We start from the raw sequence: 20,135 nt of genomic DNA, 5'->3' as shown, positions 1-20,135 counted from the left end.
TGGTTCCCTTGGGAGCCCCAGACTCTAATTTTCCTGCCCATCAGATCAAGGTGAGGGTGGCCCCGGTGACCTTGGAGGTGGGAAGAGTTGGGAATTGGGGTCAGGGCAGGCGGCACACCCAAGATCTGCCCCTAGAGGCCCGGAGCCGCAGGCCCGAAGGGATCTGGATTTCTTTATTAACAGACATGAGCACGACCCGTTACAGAAGTTTGTGCTTTCCAAAAAACAGTTACTGAACGTGAAAAAGGAACCCAAGCAAAGAGGGAGGAGTTGGGGAGGGGCCGCCCAAGCCCCGGGCCCCACTGAGAGCCCTGACCTGATCCGCGCCTAGGGCCTCCAGCTTGGGACCTGCCCAGCAGGAGGGGGGCAGGAAAGGGCCTGGAAGCTGAGGGGCCCCAGCTGGGCCTACTTCCTTTGGGCCAGGCGGGGAGGGGTCAAGAGATGGGCGGGGAGGGGGTCCCAGGGAGCCAGAGCCCACGAGCCATTTATTGCCATGTTTTAAAATTCGTGCAAAATATCTGAAGCCCTGGACAGAGAATACAAAGTGATATTTTTCCAAGAAACATAAAACTAGGAAAAGAGGTGGGACATTTTCCCACCAGAGCTCCCCCGACGCCAGGCCCCAAGTAGGATGAGGCCTCCACCCCGGCCAGCTTGAGTGAGCAGGGAGGACTAAGAGCTACAGTCTGGACCGGGCGGGAACGGGGTAGAATTTGCAACAGCGTCTCAACTACCAACGGGAGGAAAACCAGTCAACTGTACAAGTCTCCTATCAACTTTAAAAAAAAGAGAAAAGCTGTAAAAGTCAGGCCCTATGGGTAAGGAAGCGGCCAAGTCCCGGGCCAGGGCCGGAATCCGGAGTGGGTGCCAGGCGGAGCTGCTGCGAGTGCAGGTGCGGCGGGCCGTCTGGCCAGAGGCCGGCACAGGTGGGCGGCCTTGGCAAGGGCAGCCTGAGGGCGGGCGCCACCGCTAATCACCGCCCTCGAAGCCCTCCTCCTCTTCTGGTACTGGGTCTGCATCCCAGCAGGTGATGTCGATTTCTGTGATATTGGGAAGGGAGGGGAGTTAAGGCCCAGCAGATCCACGGCTGTGTCCCCCAACCCCTGGGAGCCGTGGCTGTGTGTGTGCAAACACTTGAACCCAGCACCGCCAACGGATTGTGTGCGTGTACGCGCGCATGTTCGTACCGGAACCCAGCCCCCCTACCGGAATTCCTCCCATCTCCCACCCCAGTACTCACCTGGAGGTTTGTTGTAGAAAACAGGAGGCGGGGCCTTTGCGCACAGCTCTTCCGATTGGGCAAACTCCTCCTCCTGTGATTGGCTGAAGTACCCCTCACTGGCCTGCAGGAGGAAAGCTCCAGGTCACTGGGTCCCACCCAGGAGGACTAGGGCTGACCTACCAGGCCTGAGTTCGCTTCCCCAGCAACCAGTGATTCCATCCATTTTTTGCCTTCGACAAAAAAGCAAAGCAGGCCCAAGGAGGAAGTACTGTATGGAGCTTCCCTCCAATAACGTGGGTGGCAGAGAAAGGGTGTACCCCCTGCTAGAAGCCCTCCCACCACCCCTTCCACCAGGCTATCCCTGCCCCACCTGAGTCCCCTCCTTCTGGGTGGTCTCGCCATTGGTCAGCAGGTGGGGCTCTGGCTCTGGCTCCAGCTCTGGCTCCTGATCCAGCTCCTCTAGAGCCGAGGGCAGAGTTGGGACCTGGGGGGAAGCTAGGGGCTCCCCTTCTATTTCCTCCTCTGGGTCACAGAAGGTAGCTGGCGGCTCAGGCAGCTCATCAAAATTGAGAAGATTGGCACAGCCTTTGCCTGCCAGTGGCAGTGGCTCCTCAGCCCCCTCCTCTAGCAGGGGAACCTCTGCCAGAGTGACCTCGGCACCCAAGGGAGGTATGGGCACCCTAGGCTCAGCCTGGGCTGTGGAGGCCTCTTCCCCATTGCCAGGCCATAGGTCAATGAGGCTGGCCGTGGCAGGGGTGACAGTGTGGGCAACAGTGGTGTCAGCAGTGGCAGTGTCGGTTTCAATGGCATCAGCGGCCGGGGCGTCAGCTGCGGCGGCGTTGGCCACGGCAGGTTCCAGAGGGGCAGCCAGGACAGCCTGCTCTGGAGACGTGAACATCAAGTCCTCCGTGGGGCTGCCTTGCCCCCGGGGAGGCTCCGGTGCCTGTGGGGACTCCTCCGTGGGGCCGGCCCAGGACTCAGGGGCTGCTGCTCTGGCCTCTTGGCTGGTCTCTTCACTATCCAGGCTGGGCCCAGGCTCCTGGGTCTCTGTCAGAGCACACATGGAGGATAGGCATGTGGTCAGCATCCTGGGAAAGGACGCAGGCCTGGGGCAGCCACCCTACTCTACTCAGCCCACCCACTGAGGAGTCACCGGCTTCCAGAATTGAAGGCTTCCACTAAGAGCTCACACAGAGCGCCTTCCAGCACACCCCCTGGGCCCTGCAGCCCCCTTTATCTCCTCAGGTCTTCAATTTGCTCAGCAGCGCCAGGAGGAAGGCCGATCCCCGTTGCAGGGAGAACCACTGAGGTCGAGAGACAGCAGGTCGGACCGCAACACCAGGGCTCCTCCTGGCCACAGCCACTGCAGGACACTCTGGGTGGCGGTGGAGGGCTCAGATTCCTGAGCTGTCAACATGGCCACATGGGGGTGCCAGCCCAGGGACTGGTGGGAGCCCCAGGGCAGCTAGGGTGTAGCCCCTCACTCACCTTGAGGGGGTGGCGGTGGCAGTGGTGGAGGCTGTGAGGATGTGACCTCATCCAGAGCCCGCTCAATCTGTTCGGCAACAGGGGTAGAAGCCGTGCTGGAGTCCGATGGGCTCCGGGTGGGGATGGGGGTAGGGGCCATCCTCCGGTGGCTGTCCAGGTGGCTGCCTGTGGAACAAAGCCCCAGGCTGGTCAGGGAGGGCCAGGGAGCCAGGTAGGACCAGGACTGTCCACCTCGGGGTCTGGCCAGCACCTCCTGTGTGGAGTCTGGGTGGGGGCTGGGAGCCCCCCCAGGCCCCTCAGGGGCCAGACCACAGCTCCAGATCCTATAAGCCAGGCCCCTTGGGGCCAGAGCCCCTTCAGGACCAAGGGAAAGAGGCAGGTAGTACCTGCTCTGGGGACAAACACCAGAGATCAGCGGTCAGGCTAGGGGAGTGAGGGTGGGGGCACTGCTGGGAAGCGGGGCCCTCCTTACCCCTCCCACTGAAGCCTGGGGCTGCTACCTACATGGGAGGGAGGAAGAGAGGTTTGGGGTGCGGTGACAGGTGATATAGGGAAAGGGAGTCCGTGGAGGGGAGGAGGAGGAAGAGGAGGAGGAGGAAGGCCCACTGTCCGATGCCTTTATGAAAGGGCAGTACGGACGACCTGCCGAGAGAGACAGACAGAGAGAGACAGAGGACAAGAGAGGGTCAGTCTCCCCCACCCCCGCCCCAAGGCCTCACCCGCCCCCAGAGCTGGCCCTAGAAGTCCAAAGTGCCTTCAGCTAGGGCACACAATCAGCCACACTAGGCCACAGCCTCAAGCCATCAGATGACTCCCCCCAGCACCAGGCACGCACAGCAATGAGCCTGCCACACCAAGCCAGCCTCTAAGCATCACGGGACAGCGGGCCCCACCCCTGGAACCCCAGCACAGGGCCAAGCACACAGCAGGGACAAACACGCAGAGCAGCGGATGGAGCGGAAGGTGCTTTGTGGAGGGGGGTGGAAGCTGCACTGGGCGCTGGTTCCAGGCTCCTCAAACTCAGGCCTAGGGTCAGAGACTGCCCCACATGCACCCACAGCCCTTTAGGCAAGACCTAGTTCAACCCCAGTGGGGCAGCTCCCTGCAGGCAGGGGGGTGCCTCAGCCCATGCCAGAGCTGCCCAGATGACCTTCAGCACTGCCCACTGCTCAGTCGAGGCCAACACCGACCCCGGCCTGAGCCCCTCTTGGTCCTGCCACCATGGAACCGGTGGGTGAAAGCACACTCAGTGAATGGCCTTGCCTTCTCCAAGGGGTCCTTGGGCAAGGCTTCCCTTCCAAGAAAGAGTCGCAGAGAGGCTCAAGCCCCAAACCTGAGAAGTTGGGGTCAGGTGGGGGTGGGACCTGGGACTACCTGGCCGGTGGTTGAAGGGTGAGGGTGCATCGCAGCTGCCTGCAGAGGCCGATGCAACTCGTTCCTGCTGCTTGAAGAATTCCCGCGGGTTGTCAGGCCGCTGGGCAATAATGGCCGCTGCCTCCTAGGGGCACGAAGGAAGGGTAAGGGCAGGCCCAGAGGAGGCGAGTCCCGTCCACCTCACTCGCCCTCTTCCCAGCTCTCACCTCTACCTCCGATTCAGACTTCTTCATCTGGGTCTCTTCCTCCTCATCCCGCTGGTCACCCTGGAAACCAAACAACAGTGTCCTGGGCACCCCACTCCCCCTGAGCTGTTGGCCGCCATACAGGCCCCACGTTTTCTCCACAACTTGGCAGGAAGGGGCTTGGTGGTGGCACCTCTGGCTCCCTTCACCAGCCGGTCACGTAGCTCCTTCTCTCCATGTGCAAGGCCCTGGGCTACCTCATCTCCAGCTCAGACAGGCCCCTGGGTACCTGGCTCAGCTCCTCCTGCTCCTTCACCCCCAGATCCAACCAGGCATCCAGGACCATTCAGGAGCGCTCCCTGCTTTGTACCTAAATGTTCTTGGGCCTCCTACTCCAGCACCCAGTCAACCACACCCCCATCACTGCTGCCCTGATCCTAGCATCATGACCAAGGTCTTCTCATTAGTCACCTATCCCTCGCTCTCCTCTCGTACAAGATCTTTCCAAAATCCACATCAGCCCAGGATCTTTGCTAGCTCAACATCACCAGTATAGTAAGTACTTGCTGAGTACGGCCCACAGACAGCTTTTGTTTTGCCAGTATGGTATTTTAAAAACATATTAGTTGCTACCATTTAAAAATCAGGAGTTTCATACCAAAATCAGGATCTCCAATTTCTCTTCTAATGCCAGAAGCCCTGGACACAGTGGACACACCCCAAAGCAACTATTGGCCAGAGCTGCGCTGCAGGGACCCTGACCCCACACACGTGCAGTCCCGCTCACTGCAGTCCCCACCATTCCCTATTGCACTGTACCAGCTAACTACACTGCAGTTTTGAGGCTGCTACCCCAGCAGTAAAGGTAGATGGGGCCCCTTGTTTGTCTCACGTCCCCTTTCCCCTTGTCTGATCTAGCCTGTCACCTAACACCCGCCTCCTGCCCTGACTCACCCACACACCCTGTAGCATGATGTGGTCACAGTTCCTGGAACAGGCATGCCATTTCCCCCCTCCACGCCTTCGCACAGGAGCTCAAGCTCTCCTGCCCCAAATGCCCATCTCCCACGCCAGGTCCAACTCTTCCCACTTCCAGCCTCAGCGTGAACACTGCCTCCTGGGGAAGAGGTCCCTAGCCTAATCGGGTCATTTCTGGGTCTCCACAAGGTGGTCCAGGCACACACTGCAGAGTACACCGTATCCTAACTTCCTTTTTCTGGGATCCTTGCCCCATCCTCTGTGTGTGACAAGGACCGAGCAGTCAGATCTGTGTGTCAGTGGCCAGCACAAGGTTCAGCTGGCATGTGCTTGCTGAACCGAACTCACGACAGCCAAGCTTCTGGATCAGTGCTGCTCCTGCCTTGAGTGTGGCAAATGGGGCACGAGGGGCTGAGGCCGAGGGGGGAAGAAGCTGCAGGTAAGGTGGAGGAGTTGCAGGGCTTCTTTGTTTTGTGCACATAACCTAAAACTTAAGCATTTCTCTCAGGATAATTTAAGAGAACGACCCTTCCAAGAACCTGCCTCAAGAGTTGTCACTCCAACCACAGCTTTGCGTCTTCCAGAACGAGATCTCAAGTCCTCCTCTGACCTAGCTCTCTCCTTCCAATCAAATTTCCCTTGCTCCTCAGCCCACTGGGCTCCAGTCAGGCCCCTTGCCTTCCCATAAATTATATCCCACCAGCCCCTGCTGGTATTCCAGCCCTGCCTGGGGGACCTCACCAGATTCCTCTGCCTCATTCAGAAAAAGGACTGGAGGCAAGCTCACCACAAAACCTAAACTACCAACAAAGAGCAAAACATCGAAACAAATTAGGGCTACAGGTTGGAAAGTGAGATCAGTACATTAATCATAGGGTCAAAAGCCCTGCTGTGCCCTAGCATTTTCAGATACATGAGAGCTCCCTGGCAGCCCAGGCAAAATGGGAACTCAGACAAGGTAGGCAATTCTTCACAGAGAAAAGAAAGCAGAACAACAGCTTAAGCAACAGGAAAGCATTTTATGGTTCTAAATTCCAAAGTTCTCACATGGGACCTTCTTAAGAGGGCCTGAAGTTGTAGGGTACCACACTGACCTGCTAGAACATCCATTGTCACTGTCATATGAGCCACACTTGAAGGGCTGGATGAGACTAATAATGGCACGAGACTTTAAGACTTTGCCTGAAACTCTGACAACTGCTGAAGAGTGATCACTTCAGGGAGTCACCATACTAATCTATCAGCCTTTGTGTGCGTGTGTGTGAAATTTTCTGTCAAAATAAGCTTTTTTCAAAGTGACCTTGCTTTGAATGGATAAACAAAATGTGGGTATACATACAATGGAATATTATTAGCCTTAAAAAAAGACATTGTGAGGCGCCTGGGTGGCTCAGTTGGTTAAGCGTCTGCCTTCGGTTCAGGTCATGATCCTGGGGTCCTGGGATTGAGTCCCACAACAGGATCCCTGCTCAGTGGAGAGCCTGCTTCTCCCTCTGTCTGCTGCTCCCCCTGCTTGTGTGCACTCTCTGTCTCTCTCTCTCTCTCTCTCTCAAATGAATAAATAAAATCTTTAAAAAAAAAAAAAAAGGAAGACATTCTGTCATGTGGATGAACCTTAAAAACACTGTGCTAAGTGAAATAACCTGGTCACAAAAGGAAAAAAAAATCACGATTCCATTCAAGTGAGGTACTTGAGAGTAATCAAATTCACAGAAAGCAGAAAGGCAGCTGCCAGGGGCCTGGGGGAGGAGAGAATGAGGATTGAGCGTTTAATGTGGACAGAGTTTCAATATGCGAAGATTGAAAAAAAAATCTGGAGATAAACAGTGATGACAGTTGTACAAAGTGAATTTGTTGGGAATCTTAATGCCACTAAACCGTACACTTAAAAACGGTCAAGATGGCACATTTTACGGACATTTTGGCACCATTTAAAATAAACTTGCAAAAAAAAAATAAATAAACTTGCTTTATCGGTTACTTTTATGAAAAGTTTTGCCCACCTAATGAACACTTACAGTTGGAGCTCACTATCTGCCCGCCATCCCCACTACCACGGCTGGTGTGACTGTAGTGAACTGTGACAGCCACTTCCAGCCAGGGGCTGCAGGGCTGTCTGGCCTCTGCCCTCCCAGCCTCCTGTCTGGGTCCTCATGGAACAACTGGCCAGCACGGCCCCAGCCAGGTAACTGGCTGCCTCCCAGTCGGAACTCTACCATGCTCCCACCTGAATGACCTCAGCTCCGAAATACAAAATTCCATTCAAAGCATGAAGACTCAACTCCAGTGTGACTTTGTGGGCCATGCCAAGGTGTGGAGCCCAGACAGCACCCTTCGAACGACACGCACGTGTGCACAGATGCTCCCAACACTGGCCCAAACTCAGTCACGTGGCTCTGGAGCACAACTGCAGTGGGACTCGGGCCTCCAGCCCCCCAAGTGCAGTAAGTGTGTCTAATCCACCCCAAGCCTCTTAGACTCCAATGGAGGGGGTGGGGGGGCTGGTCAGTGAGGGTCTGGGTCAGGGTAGATTTTCTCTTTCAGTCTACAGAATAAGCTTCTTCAAGGAGGTCTCTTTCCACAGCCAGGGACTAGAGACCTCCATGGTCGGGTGACTGGCCTGATACTCTGGGACACTCTGTGCCCATGCAGAGGTACTCTGAACACCCAGAACTGTCCCCAAGGCACTGATAACCATGCCTCCCAGACCTCCTGCCAAGGCCCAGGAACACAGGGACCGTTCTCACTTCTCACCGGAAGATGGGGAGCCCTGGCTAGAAACTTACAAAGATCGACTGCTCCTTCAACCGCCGCTTGGCCTCCTCGGCTTCTAAAGTCTGCTGTTTCCTCCTGGAATGATAAGCCGGCATGCACACCTTAGGGTGGGTCTGCACGAGGCCTGGAGCAGGTGGCGTAAGGTGGGGCAGGGCCGACCTGTGCTCCTCGATCTGCTGTTCCCGCTCTCGGTAGCGCCGTTCCCGCTCCTCCTGCTCCTGCCGTTCCTGCTCCATCCGCTCTTGCTCAAACCTGAGTCTCTCATCCAGGGCCTTCTTCCGCTCCTCCTCCTTCCTCAGCTCTTCCTCCTTCTGCAACCCCCCACGCCAAGGCAGTGCAGGCCCTGAGCTGGGGCCCGCCCCCACCCCTCCAACCCACCCCAACCTAGGACTGGAAGGTTCTGGGAACTACACCTTATGGGCTAAGCCAAAACGACTCCCTCTTTCAGCTGGGGTAGCACACAAGGTGGGACACATGAGCGAGGGACTTGGGGACAGAGGTCAGATCTGTGCCTTGGGGTGGGATCAGGGAGGGGCAGCTCAGCCTGAAAGCTGGGGCCGGGGTCCACACCTTGGCCTGCTCCCAGAACTGCTCACGGTTAATCCGCTTCATTTCCACAGCTGCATCAGTTTTCTGATAGGTGGTGCCCTGCAGAGTCAAATAGCTTGGCATGAGTGAGGAAAACGGGCTGAGTGCTCTGGGAGCTCCCCTTCACAAAAGGGTGAAGACGAACAGGCAAAGAGGGGGCGGGGAAGCCCTGGTAGGGCTGGCCTGCCCCAGGCACACACTGACCACCGGCTCGGCGTTCTCATCCTCACGCAGCCGCAGCCGGTGTAGCACTGGGCTGGAGAGCCGCGCCAGCCCGTTGGAGAGCCGCTGTCCGATGGCACCCGCATCTATGTCTTCCACGCTGCTGGCATTCACAATCACATCGACACCCTGCAGCAGGAAGGTGTATTCAGGTAGCATGGCTCCATCCTGTGACCCCTACCAGCAGAGAGACGATGCCCTGGGGGTCTAGCCCCACCCCCACAAGTCCTGGCCCCACTCGCACCTGGAAGAACTCAGCCACCTTAGCCACATGGCTGGCACAAGCGCATTTTCGGGCATCAGGCACATCTTCACCAACCTGCAAAGTACCCAACAAAGAGGGGGTTGGGAAAAAACAAGAGGGGGCAACAGCCTGAGACCCTGGGTTCTCTTCCCCAGGGACTAGTGGAGCTCTCTCTGGTGGCGTCAGTAGGTGAAGTGGGGAGGGGGGCAAGTGTCCTGGGGCCTTCCCTCCCGTCCCCAGCCCACAGCTGCATACCCAGTTGATGAGCACGTATTTGGGCAGAGCAGCCTGGGAATCCTTGACGCTGCAGAAGCCGTACATCACCTTCTGGTTCTCAAAGTGGCCGGAAAGCTCCTGCAGACCCCCGTCTGGGGGAATAAGGAGGGTATCAAGCCAAACTTCGCAACTCCTGAACCCTTGCCCTGCAAAGGGCCTAGAACTCGAAGGAAAGACTCCTCTCATGGGCTCTGCGAGCACACCCAGAGATCTGGATGACCCACAGCTCTGTGCTGCTGTGAGACAGGGACAACAGGCAGCAGCAAGCTTTGTCTTTGAATCCCCCAGGGCCCGATTTAGGACCAAGGAAGTGTTTGTTCTTCACACATCCCATGTCTCACTTTTCGCATATCATCACCTCTCACACAGTGCTATGCCTGGTGAGGTAAAAAAAAAAACTCTTGGGCTCTGGAGAAAGTGGATGTGATCTGGGCCATCCCTGCCAGGTCCCTTCCCTCCTAGCTGTGTGACTTTGGGCAAGTCACTCTCCGTTTCTGAAGCTCAGTCTTCTCATAATCAAAGAGCAAGCAAGGCTCCCTCCCTCCCTCCCCTAGGGATCTTTGGGATGGCTGGAGGAAGGACACAGGCAGACAAGTGTGGGTCTGCTGGCTGCAGGCAGGGAGATGGCCCAGAGCCAGGAGGGTGGGAAAGAAAACAACCGGAGGAGGGGGCGGAGAGGAAGGCAGAGGAATGGCTGGAATTCTTACCTCCTGATGCTGCGAGCTTGAGGTCATCTGAGCCATCCTCATACGTGTACAGAGCCCTGGGGAGAGGGAGGGATGGCTTTGAGTACTGACAGGGCCCAGGACGCCAATTTGGGCGGGGATGGCTCTGGGGAGGAGGAGGGACCCAGAGGAGGCAGGACAGGAGTAGGGGTTCTGGTCTAGAGCTGCCATGTCATCACGGCATGAAGCCCCGTGGGGGGCAGCCTGGGTCTTGGCAGAGGGATGCAAGAGTCAGGTGGAGAATAGGCAAAGGGGCAGAAATCACTGCCTGGTCGCTGGCTTTGAGGGAGCCCATGTGTCCCATTCTCAGAGCTCGGGCCCTGGCAGCCTACAACCCAGTGAGCGGGTGTGAGATGGAGACTCCAAGGCGACGGTTCCTTGGTTACCGTTCCCTGGCTACCAGGATCCTCAGCCCCCATTGGCCAGTGCAGGGAACCTACCTGGCGTGTTCTCAGTACCCACCACCCCTCCCCCCAAGGCAAGGAAGGGGGAGGAGAACCTGGTGCTCTTTGCTGGGCATCCCTTGGTAACCAAGACAACCTGGCAATTGGCAAATGACGGGCCCACCCTAGCCACATTCTCCTGAACACAAAGGACCCTGGGGACATGCCCTTGGCCTCAACCTCTGCCTCTCAGAAATGGGGATGAGGTCACAGCAGTCACTCTGTCACTCTTGCCCAGCCTCAGACCCCCCGTGGGAATGTTCTCCTGGCCTTCCAGCCCCTAGGCCTCTGCCAGCGCTGAGGAGGCCTTGGCCTCCTGGGAGTGCTGGCCTTTCCTTCTGCCTTAGTTTCACCAGAAAGCTGACCCTAGCAGCCTTCCTCCTTCCTTTTCCTCCCTAGCTTTTTCTGCCCTGTCTCCCCGCCACCCCCCAGCGGCACTGGCACAGCACCCATTTCATGGAGGGGAAGGCAGAGACGTCTCCTCCTGGGAACCCAGTGGAGCAAGGGTGAAGGGCCTTGTCCCGGAGGCTCAGGAGGTATCAAGCCCCTTCCACATGCTTTCCTTTCCTACTTCCAGGATAGGCAGAGGAAGGTAGGGGTTAGGAGGAGAGACAGGGTGATGGAGAAGAGAATGGGAGGGAGAAACTGGGAGAGGGGGACGAAGAAAGAGAAGAGAAAGGAATGAAGTGAAGGGATGAAGAGAAAAATGAAAGAGGGAGGGAGGGAAGGGGGAGGAAGGGAAAGCGGGAAGAGGGAGGAGGGAAGTGGGGTGGAGAAGGAGGAGGAGGGAGGAGAGAGGGAGGAGGAAAGGAAAGGAGGGCCTGGCTCAGTCTCATATGAGGTCAGCACAAGTCACTGTCAGGGCCAAATGATCCCCAGCCCCCACCCCACCCCCCTTCTCCGGGAGCCCTCCCTCCAGAAAGGGACACAGGTGGGCTGTGGGGCTGGGAAGCTCCTAGTCCAACTGTTGCCTGGGCCCCAACCCTGGCAGCTGCCTCTCAGCACAGCTGTCCCACCACCTGTCTGGCTACCCTAACCACCACTGGGAACAAAGGGCCCTCAGAGAAGCAGGGGTCTGCCCCTCTCCATTCCACAGTCCAGAAACAGAGGCAGAACTCAAAGACCCTGATTGCCAGACACTGCTCTAGGTAGCACACCCCTAGCACACAAGCACACAACTTGTCAGCCTCTCTGAGGGCCAGGAACACCAGCCCTGCCAAGGACCCCTTGCACGCTCAACCCTTACCTACCCACCCCTGGCCAGCTTTTTCTGCTAACTGCCACAGTCCTTGCTTGGCAGAAACAATACCTAAGTTCAAAGCCTTTAGCAGGCCTTCGAATCCTGACCTCTGCCCCCTGCCCGCCTTTCCAACCAGACCTCCAGATTCATACTAAACACTTGGGATTGCTGGATGGTTCCCTAATCCCAAACACAAGTGGACAAGTTTCCCACCAGAGAGCCTCTGGCTATGTGGTTCCCTCCAGAGAAGGGCCAGACCTACTTCTCTACCTCAGGGCTCCCCCCACCCCACCCCCGCTGAAATCCCTCAGGCACCCAATACCAGCTCCCAAGGAAGTCCTGCCCTAAGCTGCCCCTCCCCAGAACACCCACCATACCCCAGCGCGGATGGCAAGAAGCCTCCGAGCCCATCCCAGATCTCATTAGATCTGTGCTTCCAAACACATCAGAGGCAGCCCAGGCCTGAATGGGTGGGAGCTGGTGAAACCACAAGGTATCAGGATGGGGGGCCCAGGAATCTACATGTCTCTCCAGCTTCAACCCCTCGAGATAGACAATACCTCTAACTCTAAGCTGTGTGAAGCGGAGATAGCTGATTCAGACAGTCGACACCTCTCACTCACTGGGTCCCGGGGTCACCATAAGACAGCCCCCGTAAATATCCACGATATTGACACCAACTCTGAGAAACTGGGCAGGCTAGGGACACTGGGCGAGGGTGAGGTGGGGCTGGAATGTAGCCACTGCATTCAGGGAGATCCTGCATTCAGCTGAGGTGGGGGGACCAAAGGCAGGTGAATCCCTCAGGACAATCCTACTCTCAGCATGTTGGAGTTGGAAGGGCCCTGGGGGTCCCAGATAGGGCAGAGTCCCATCCCCGCTTTCTCTTTTCAAGAGGACCAGAGAGGAGCAGACCCTTGTGTGTGGTCAACACAGTGAGTAGTTGGGGCAATGGTCCATTTCAAAGCCTCTGCCACCTAGGAGTGAGCTCCCCCTAGGAGGCAAGGTACAGGAGGGCAGTGCCCACGCCCCTGACCAAGACAGCAACTGTACCCAATATGCCCTCCTCTGGTCTCTGAGTGTAGGGTCTGCCCCTGCGTCTTAAGACTCCACCGTACCCCTGGCTCTATACTGGGTATTGGGAGCACTCATGCCCCACTCTGCAGGATGGGACACTCACACCCTTTTTACAAAATGCTATCTAGGCCCTCGGGATTGACCAAATGTGTGTATGTGCAAGGGTGTGTGTGTGTGTGTGTGTGTGTCCCACACACAACCCAGATGGGGGGTGACGCATGCCAGTGATGAATAACTGGCTTTGGCCACATGGATGCTGCTGGGAGGTAGGAGCCAGGTTCCAGCTAAGCAGGAGATGGCCCAGCAGTGGCTGTGTGTCTCTGCACTGGGCTGCCAGAGGTTAGAGGGAAATGGGGTGATGGTAGACAGTAACCACCAGACCAGAGGGCAAGAGAGGGGTGTTAAGGCAAGCTGTGCCCCTCTGCAGGCAAGGCCCCTACCCCAAGCCTAGCTCCTCCACCAGGCCAAGCTGGCCACTTGCCCTGAACTCCTCCCATGATCTCAGCCCCCTTAGGGCAGGGCTGGGACAATGGGTGGGCCGCCTGCCGGCTTAGCCTGTGCTGGCCTCTCCTGTGACTGACCCGCAGGACATGAGAGCTTGTCTCTCATGTCCATCCCTCCAGGCCTGGCTGTCCGCCAGTGCTGCAGTACCTTGGCATGGATGCCTGGCCATCTTGCCCCGCCTCCAGCCCCCAGGTCAGTGTCCCTACCTAACTGCCCTCCTGGGATAAGGGTGAAGCCAGCCCCACTGAGGTCCCTCAGACCTATCCTCACTCTGTGCCTCAGTTTCCCGCCTCCCAAGAGAAGATCAGTCCTAGAGAGCAGAACGGGCACGGGTCCCAGGACAGAGTATTTGGGGAGAAGAGGATTCCTGAATGGGGCAGTGTGGGACCCCTTTGCTTCCACCCCCAACCCTCGGGACTCCAGCCCAAGAGCAGGTGGTCCATTCCCTCCCACAGCTCTGGGGAAGGGGGAGAGGGTAGCTCAGCTTTTCCCCCACCAGTTTGCTGAGAGCCTCTGGCCACTGGGCCACGAGGCTTAGGGGCTCACTGGATCTACTCACTCTCTCATGCCTCTTTCAGGGCTGCCTCCACACTTGTGCGCCTGAGAGTTCCCCCTCAGGGACCCCAGCTGGCCACCTAGCCAGGCAGCTCAGTCCCCGTGGCATCTCTCGGCCCTGCTGTCTAGTCCCCGCAATCCCCTTCGGGGTCGGGGAGAGGACTCATCTCTGCCTCCTCCGCGACCCCTGAGGGGAACAGGAGTCGCTTGGTGGTTGCTATGTGGCAATGAACGTCTTTCCATCACACCCCAACTCGGAGAGGCCCCCCGGTGGGCGGGGCGCCCCGGCCCCCAGCCCGCTCGGCTCCTCCCCCGCCCTAGCTTTCCTTTGTGCTGTGGCCGGGCCGGGCTGGGCCAGGCAGGCTGCGCTGGCTCCGCTGGCTTGGTCCCCGCCTCGTCCCCGCCCGGTCCTCGCCCGCTCGAAGGTGGCGAAGGTGCCCTTGGCCGCCCCGTGCACACCTGTCCCCCGGGCCCAGGGCGGGAGGGCAGAGGGCGGGGGATGGGCTCCCGCAGGGCCATGCGGGCCCCGGGCCACACATCTGGAACCTGCATCTCTCCGGCCGGCGTCCGGCCACCGCTCCCACCGCGCAACTGGGACCGCCTGTGGGCGCTCGGGGCCCGGCAGTGCCCCGCCTGGCCCGGCCCGGCCCCTCCCCCGGCGCGCACAAAGGCAGCCCCTCCCTGGCCCTCCCGGGCCGCTGCACCATTTCGGGGTCTCCCCCTCCCTTCTTGGCTGCAGGGCGGCGGAGCCGGGTGGAAACAAAGGCGCGGCGGCGGCGGCGGCGGCGGCGCGGGGACAAAGGGGCCGGGGGCGGGGGCGGGGGGCTCACCAGTCGGCCGCGCTCTCCTCCCGAATCACCTCCTCGTACGCCGCCAGCAGCTCCAGGCGGTGGCCGCTGAAGCTGACGCCGGCCATGCTGCTGGCCGGACCGAGGCCGAACGGACAGACGCACAGACGGACGGACGTCCAGAGGAGGAGGGAAGGAAAGAAGGAGTCGCCGCCGCCGCCGCCTCGAAGCCTCTGCAGCGTTGCGAGCGGAGCGAGCCAGCGGCCGGGGGAGGGGAGCCGGCCGGCGGGGGGCGGGGGGCGCAGGCTCCGCCCGGCTCGCTCCCTCCGCGCGCTCGGTCCTAGCGCCGCCCTGGCCCGGCCCAGGGGGAGGGCCGCCCCCCCTTCCCGGCCTGCCCCGGGGCGCCCCCACGCCCCTCACCCACCGCCCCTGCGCGCCGCGCCCCGCAGCGGATCTGCCCTTCCGCTCCCCAGGCGCGTCTCACCCACGTCCCAAACCCTCGCCTACCGTGTTCCCGACGTGGGCGCTCACCCTCTTCCCCAGCCCCATACCCCGCGGCGACCCCACCTCACCGTGATTCCTGTCTGCAGCCACAACCCAGGCCCGGCGTCACCCCTCTTCCTTTCCAGCTGCTGGTCCCAGTCCCAAATCCACTTCATTCCAATTGGGCCCAGCCCCACTCCGTGCTTAAGTTTCTCCCCGTCCCAGCCTCACCCACCCAAACCAGGTTAAATCCATTTGTGTCCCAACCCCCAACCCCAACCCAACTGTATCAGCCACTGTGGCCCATATGCAGCCCATACCCACCACTTCTGAAAGGTCCACTCCTAGACCATCCCCATCACTATCCACTGCCATCTGTGTCTCCACGCCACATCCAACCCATTTCGTTCCCGGCCTACTCTCAACCCCATGCACAGGGCGCACCATACGCCTTCTCTAGCAGCACCCTCCTCAGTCCAGCCTACCTGATTTCCGTGGGGTTTCCAGTTTCCAACCACACCCATCCATCCCTGCCTCCTTGATCATGCCCAGCCCCAACCTAGATCAGTACTCCAGCATTCCCAACTTCTTCTCCATCCCTGCCCCACCCCTCTTCTGGGCACCCCTCCCTTACTAGCTGCCCCCAGGGCCGTCTCAGATGGGGCCAGCCTAGGAATTCCTTTGCCTTCTCTCCCAAGCCTCAGGCCTCTCAGAGGAATCCCAAGTACAGTTCCAGAAGCAGCATCTAACCCTAGACTCCCAGGCAGAGTTCCTCCAATGACACTACAGGACCAGCCTCCCGCACCTTTATTTCCCGAAGCTCCGAGCATAGAAGTTCCCTATCAGGGAGTGAGCACCATGGCCTCCTGGAACATCTCCACCCCTTGCTGAGGTGGGACCCTGAAACCCTCCCTAGCTCTAAGAAGCCTTTTCCACCTCCTACAAAGCCTCCCACCCCCATCTTCTGGGGGGAGGTGACAGAACCAAGCAAGCTTACTTGGTCCAGTCTGGGAGATGGAGGAGGAGGTGATCCCCAGCTGGGCCTCTTGAGTTCCCAGTTGGGTCATCAATTACACCAAGAGGAGAAAGAGATCAGTGTACGTTGATCAGCAGTGAGTCCCAGTGCTTAGAGTGGGAATAACCTCTTCACATACCCTGAATTTCACAGACACCTGCCTGGGGAGCTCTGCACCCACTATGCCCATGGACCCCTGGCCCTGGCAGTTTCTCTACAGCCCCCACTTGAAGCAAGTCCTGGGCAGAGTCAGTGGGATTCTGGGGCAGGAGGAGACCACAGTAGGGCCAAGGGGTGACTGGGAGGGGTAGGTAGAGGGATCTCAGGCCTCATTCCCCTCCTGCTTCCCTTGGCGTGTCCCAGCTCAGAACTCCCCACCCCCTCCTCCTCCCTAGCCTCCTGCTCACTCAATTTCACATCCAAAAAAGAGAAGTCCAATGAGCATGCTCTCCCTTCCTCAAATTCCTGCTTCCCCTCAGCCACCTACAAACTCTCTCCAGCCACCCCACTCTCACCTCTTTGCCATCTATATTTTTAAATAAACTTTTAATTTTAGAACAGTTTTAAATTTACAGAGAAATTACAAAGATAGTACAGAGTCCTCATATGTCCCATGCCCCGTTTTCTCTATTTTCAGGGGGAGAAAAGAGGGTTCCCTGCTTGCAGGTCCTGGAGCCTCCTCCTTCTGGTCTTCTTACCCATTACCCCTCCACATCATCTCATCCTATAATTTGTAGATCTGCAATCCATCTCCTTCTGCTCCGTTGCCCCTGGTACTGCTCCAGCCAAGGGCACTAGGGATCCTTAAGTTGCCAAATTTAGTGGCGCCATCATAGGCTTCAGTTTCCTTTGTCAGTGGGAGGAAGGTGCCCACTGATTGTCCTCTCCTCTGTGAATCTGCCTTTCTTCAGCCACATGCTACCCCCGAAACAAACCCATGTGCCCAGCCTTGGTGGGTGGGCCTCAGTGCCTCCTTGGAGGTCCTCCCACCAGGCTTTCATGTCTCCCACTCCCAGCACTGATCACCCTTCACATCACTAACTTATTGGGTCTCTCCCATCGCTAGAGCACAAGTCCCCCTTCACACTGGGAGGCTGGTCCAGTGGCTTCTGGAGAACAAAAGTCAAGAAAAAGGGAGGATTCAGACCTAGAAGCTCATCACTTACTGTGTGACCTTGGCTAAAAGGCTTCCCATCTCTGAGTTTTCTCTTTGATGACTTCTAAGGACAAAATGTGACTGGATGGAAGCTTAAAAGGTGAGAATTCCCTCCCCTCCTCCTCAAAGCCTGGCTCTCCCCCACGTCCCATGCCTGTCTTCCCATTCTGTGCTTCTCCACAGCTCTCAGGGAAGGTTTTAAGGCTGACATGCTGGCCTCAGCAGAGCCTTCTCTGCCCTTGTCTGGTCTCTGCCAAGTTCCAACCAAGCACTTCTTTAAGGGTGCCCATCATTGCTCCAGTGCTCACCGCATTTCCCAGGCATCGGACCCTGGCATGGGGCCAGCCACCCAACCACATCAGCTCTGCTCCTGGTAAGTCCATTGCTGTCACGGCACAGGGCACAGACTTTGCCAACCGTGTGACCTTAGACTCGTTGCTGGACCTTTTTTGTCTCCCTCCTCTTCAACTATAAAACGGGGATGATCATGATGGTGCCTATCTCACAGGGTCTGTCTGAGGATTTAAAAAAAGGAGCAAATGCTTAAAATGGCCAGCTGCACATAGTAGGTGCTATTGACGTTGGCAGCGGTTACTGTTTCACAGCTGGGAAAACTGAGGCTCAGAAAGGGGCAGTGACTTGTCCTGAGGCGTGCAGCTGGTGAGTGACAAAGTCTGGATGGGAACCCAAGCCTGTCTTCTGTCACTTGACGCCATGGGCTCTCCCTGCTTCCCCTCCTAGCACCCTCATTTCCAGGGGTTGTGGCCTAACCTAGAGTTTGGTCTGAAGTAGTTCTTCAGGCTACAGCTGTGGAGGCTAGGGGTGGGACTCAGGGGGGAGTCTCCCTGGCTTGGAGGGGAGGAAGTGTGCCCAGTGCTGGGGATGTCCACGGTTAGGTGTCCCTGTCCCTGTCTTCTGGCTGCTTTTCCATGGCAGGCTCCTGAGGGGAGCACGTAGTCCTGGGTCGGTGGCCCGAGGCAGAGACTGCTTCCGGGATCGACATGTCTCCCAAGTCAGTCCTGTGGGCGTCGGCTCCGAGACTATTGCTGGAACCATCAAGAAAGGCTCCACTGGAACTACTGGGCAGGCAAGATGTGGGCCTGGGACTGGTTGAGGGCCATCTTTGCCAATAATGGCGACACCCACCTGCGAATATAGCCAGCACGAAGAAAACAGGGCTGAGAAATAGTGAGCAAGAAAGCAAGCTGAGAGAGACTCCCGCTGTCATTGACCTTTCCAGTTAAATGAGACAAATTATCCCTATTTTTGCTAAAACTAGTTTGAATGGCAGCTAAAAGGGTCCTTCCTAATCTACCTAATCCCCAAGTAGTAGTCACTTTTGTCCTTGGCAGGGACATGGGTGAAAGTTGAACTGGCCTTTTAGTGCCCCGCCCTGCCCCAGCCCTGAGAGGGAGGGCCTCTGTGGCCACTTTGTGGTGACCTCACCACACAATCTCCCAGGGCTAGACCAGCCTGCTGCACCACCCAGCCCCCCCCCCAACTGCCCCCCCTCTCCGTTCTTCCCAGACTCCCAGCAAGCTTCTTGCTCCACTGTGGCCCCTGGAGCCCTGGCCCCCACCCCTTCCAGGCCCTGTTAGGGAGGAGCCCTTCCTCACTCACGGGGTTGTTGGAATCCCAGCCTAGCGGCTGGTCCCTGCGTACTGTGGGGCTCGGCGCTTCAGCCCACGGCCTCAGCTTCCTTCCCGTAGCAGGGCTGCTTGGAGGGGTCCACAGGACTGTGAATGTTCCAAGGCTATGTGGGACCTGGCACTGAGGAGGCAGCCCCAGAATCATCAGTTCTCTTTACTCCGTACTCCGGTGAAACCGTCCCTCGCCCTGCACTGCCTCTCTCCCCGCTGACTTCAAATGAGCTCAAACAGCTCAGATCGGGCAAAAACCCCTCCCCTGCCCACGCCTCTCCAGTTGCCCACTCGTGCCCCCCGCCGTGGGCTCTGCCGCCTCGGTTGGAAACTGTACTCTCCAAGGGCGCTAATGGCCTCCCTGCCTGGCACAGGGACATTTCCCAGTCCCCATAGCCTCCACCCACACAGCCTCACACCCCACCTTTGGAACACAGTGATCCCTGCAGCTCTTTGTGGGGTGGGGGGGGCAGCTGGGAGGTGTGGTGGGGTGCACTGCAGGCTTTGATCCTTGGAGCAGCAGACCCAGGCCATTCTGGCTGAGTGGCTCTAGACAGGTCACTCTCTGAGGCTCTCTCTTAAGTGATATTCTATGATTAAATTATATATGAGGTATTGCTCTGTGGTTCTTAGCAGAGGGTTGGGGCATTCAGAGCGGGTACCCCCACGCTATGTTTATTTCCATCTAGGCTAGCTCCTCTTTCCTGAGATGGCGGGCCGGGAGGGGGCAGCTCTCTGCTCCTCACCCTCCCCTCCCTGTCCACCCCCTCCCCCAACTTCCCCTTCTTCAACCACCTTCCCTGGGCAGAAGCCTCCCAGCTTCCTCCCTCCACCCGTCTGGGCCACCCAGCTGACCCTGGCTGCTAGTGGTCCAGCTTCCTCCTGGCCCACCACAGCCAAGCCTCTTAAGAGCTGTCTACAGTCTCTCATCTCCTCTTATTCCACATCTCATCAGCCCTCCTCCTTGTTCCTCTCACCCGGGCTGCTGCCCCAGCTCTGCTAACTGATCTGGCAAATGTCGCTCTGATGTGAAACGCAATGCTATGGGGACTCCTTGGCCTTATCTGCCTGTATGACACTGTTGGCAACTTCTGGAAACACTCCTGCCCTGCCCCTGCCTCCCTGCCCAGAGCATTCCAGAGGCTATCATCTGTCTG

The 20,135-nt window shown here is 58.2% G+C and overlaps 1 protein-coding gene across 1 annotated transcript; it reads right to left on the bottom strand.

The window, feature by feature from the left end:
* Positions 1–127: 127 nt before the first annotated feature.
* On the bottom strand, positions 128–15,037 carry DBN1 (drebrin 1). Its single transcript, XM_080804414.1, has 14 exons — positions 14,727–15,037; positions 10,060–10,115; positions 9,332–9,444; positions 9,077–9,151; positions 8,815–8,961; positions 8,593–8,670; positions 8,182–8,333; positions 8,034–8,097; positions 4,291–4,350; positions 4,085–4,208; positions 2,711–2,875; positions 1,593–2,269; positions 1,241–1,343; positions 128–1,040 (listed from the first exon to the last, which is right to left on the bottom strand). The coding sequence occupies exons 1-14, from the start codon at positions 14,810–14,812 to the stop codon at positions 970–972; spliced, it is 1,971 nt and encodes a 656-aa protein (XP_080660540.1). The 5' UTR covers positions 14,813–15,037; the 3' UTR covers positions 128–969.
* Between the last annotated feature and the right edge of the window lie 5,098 nt (positions 15,038–20,135).

The sequence above is a fragment of the Martes martes genome (assembly GCF_963455335.1).
Source record: "Martes martes genome assembly, chromosome: 5".
Lineage (NCBI taxonomy): Eukaryota > Metazoa > Chordata > Mammalia > Carnivora > Mustelidae > Martes > Martes martes.
Note: the sequence above shows the minus strand (reverse complement) of the source record. Positions and strands in the feature narration are given on the sequence as shown.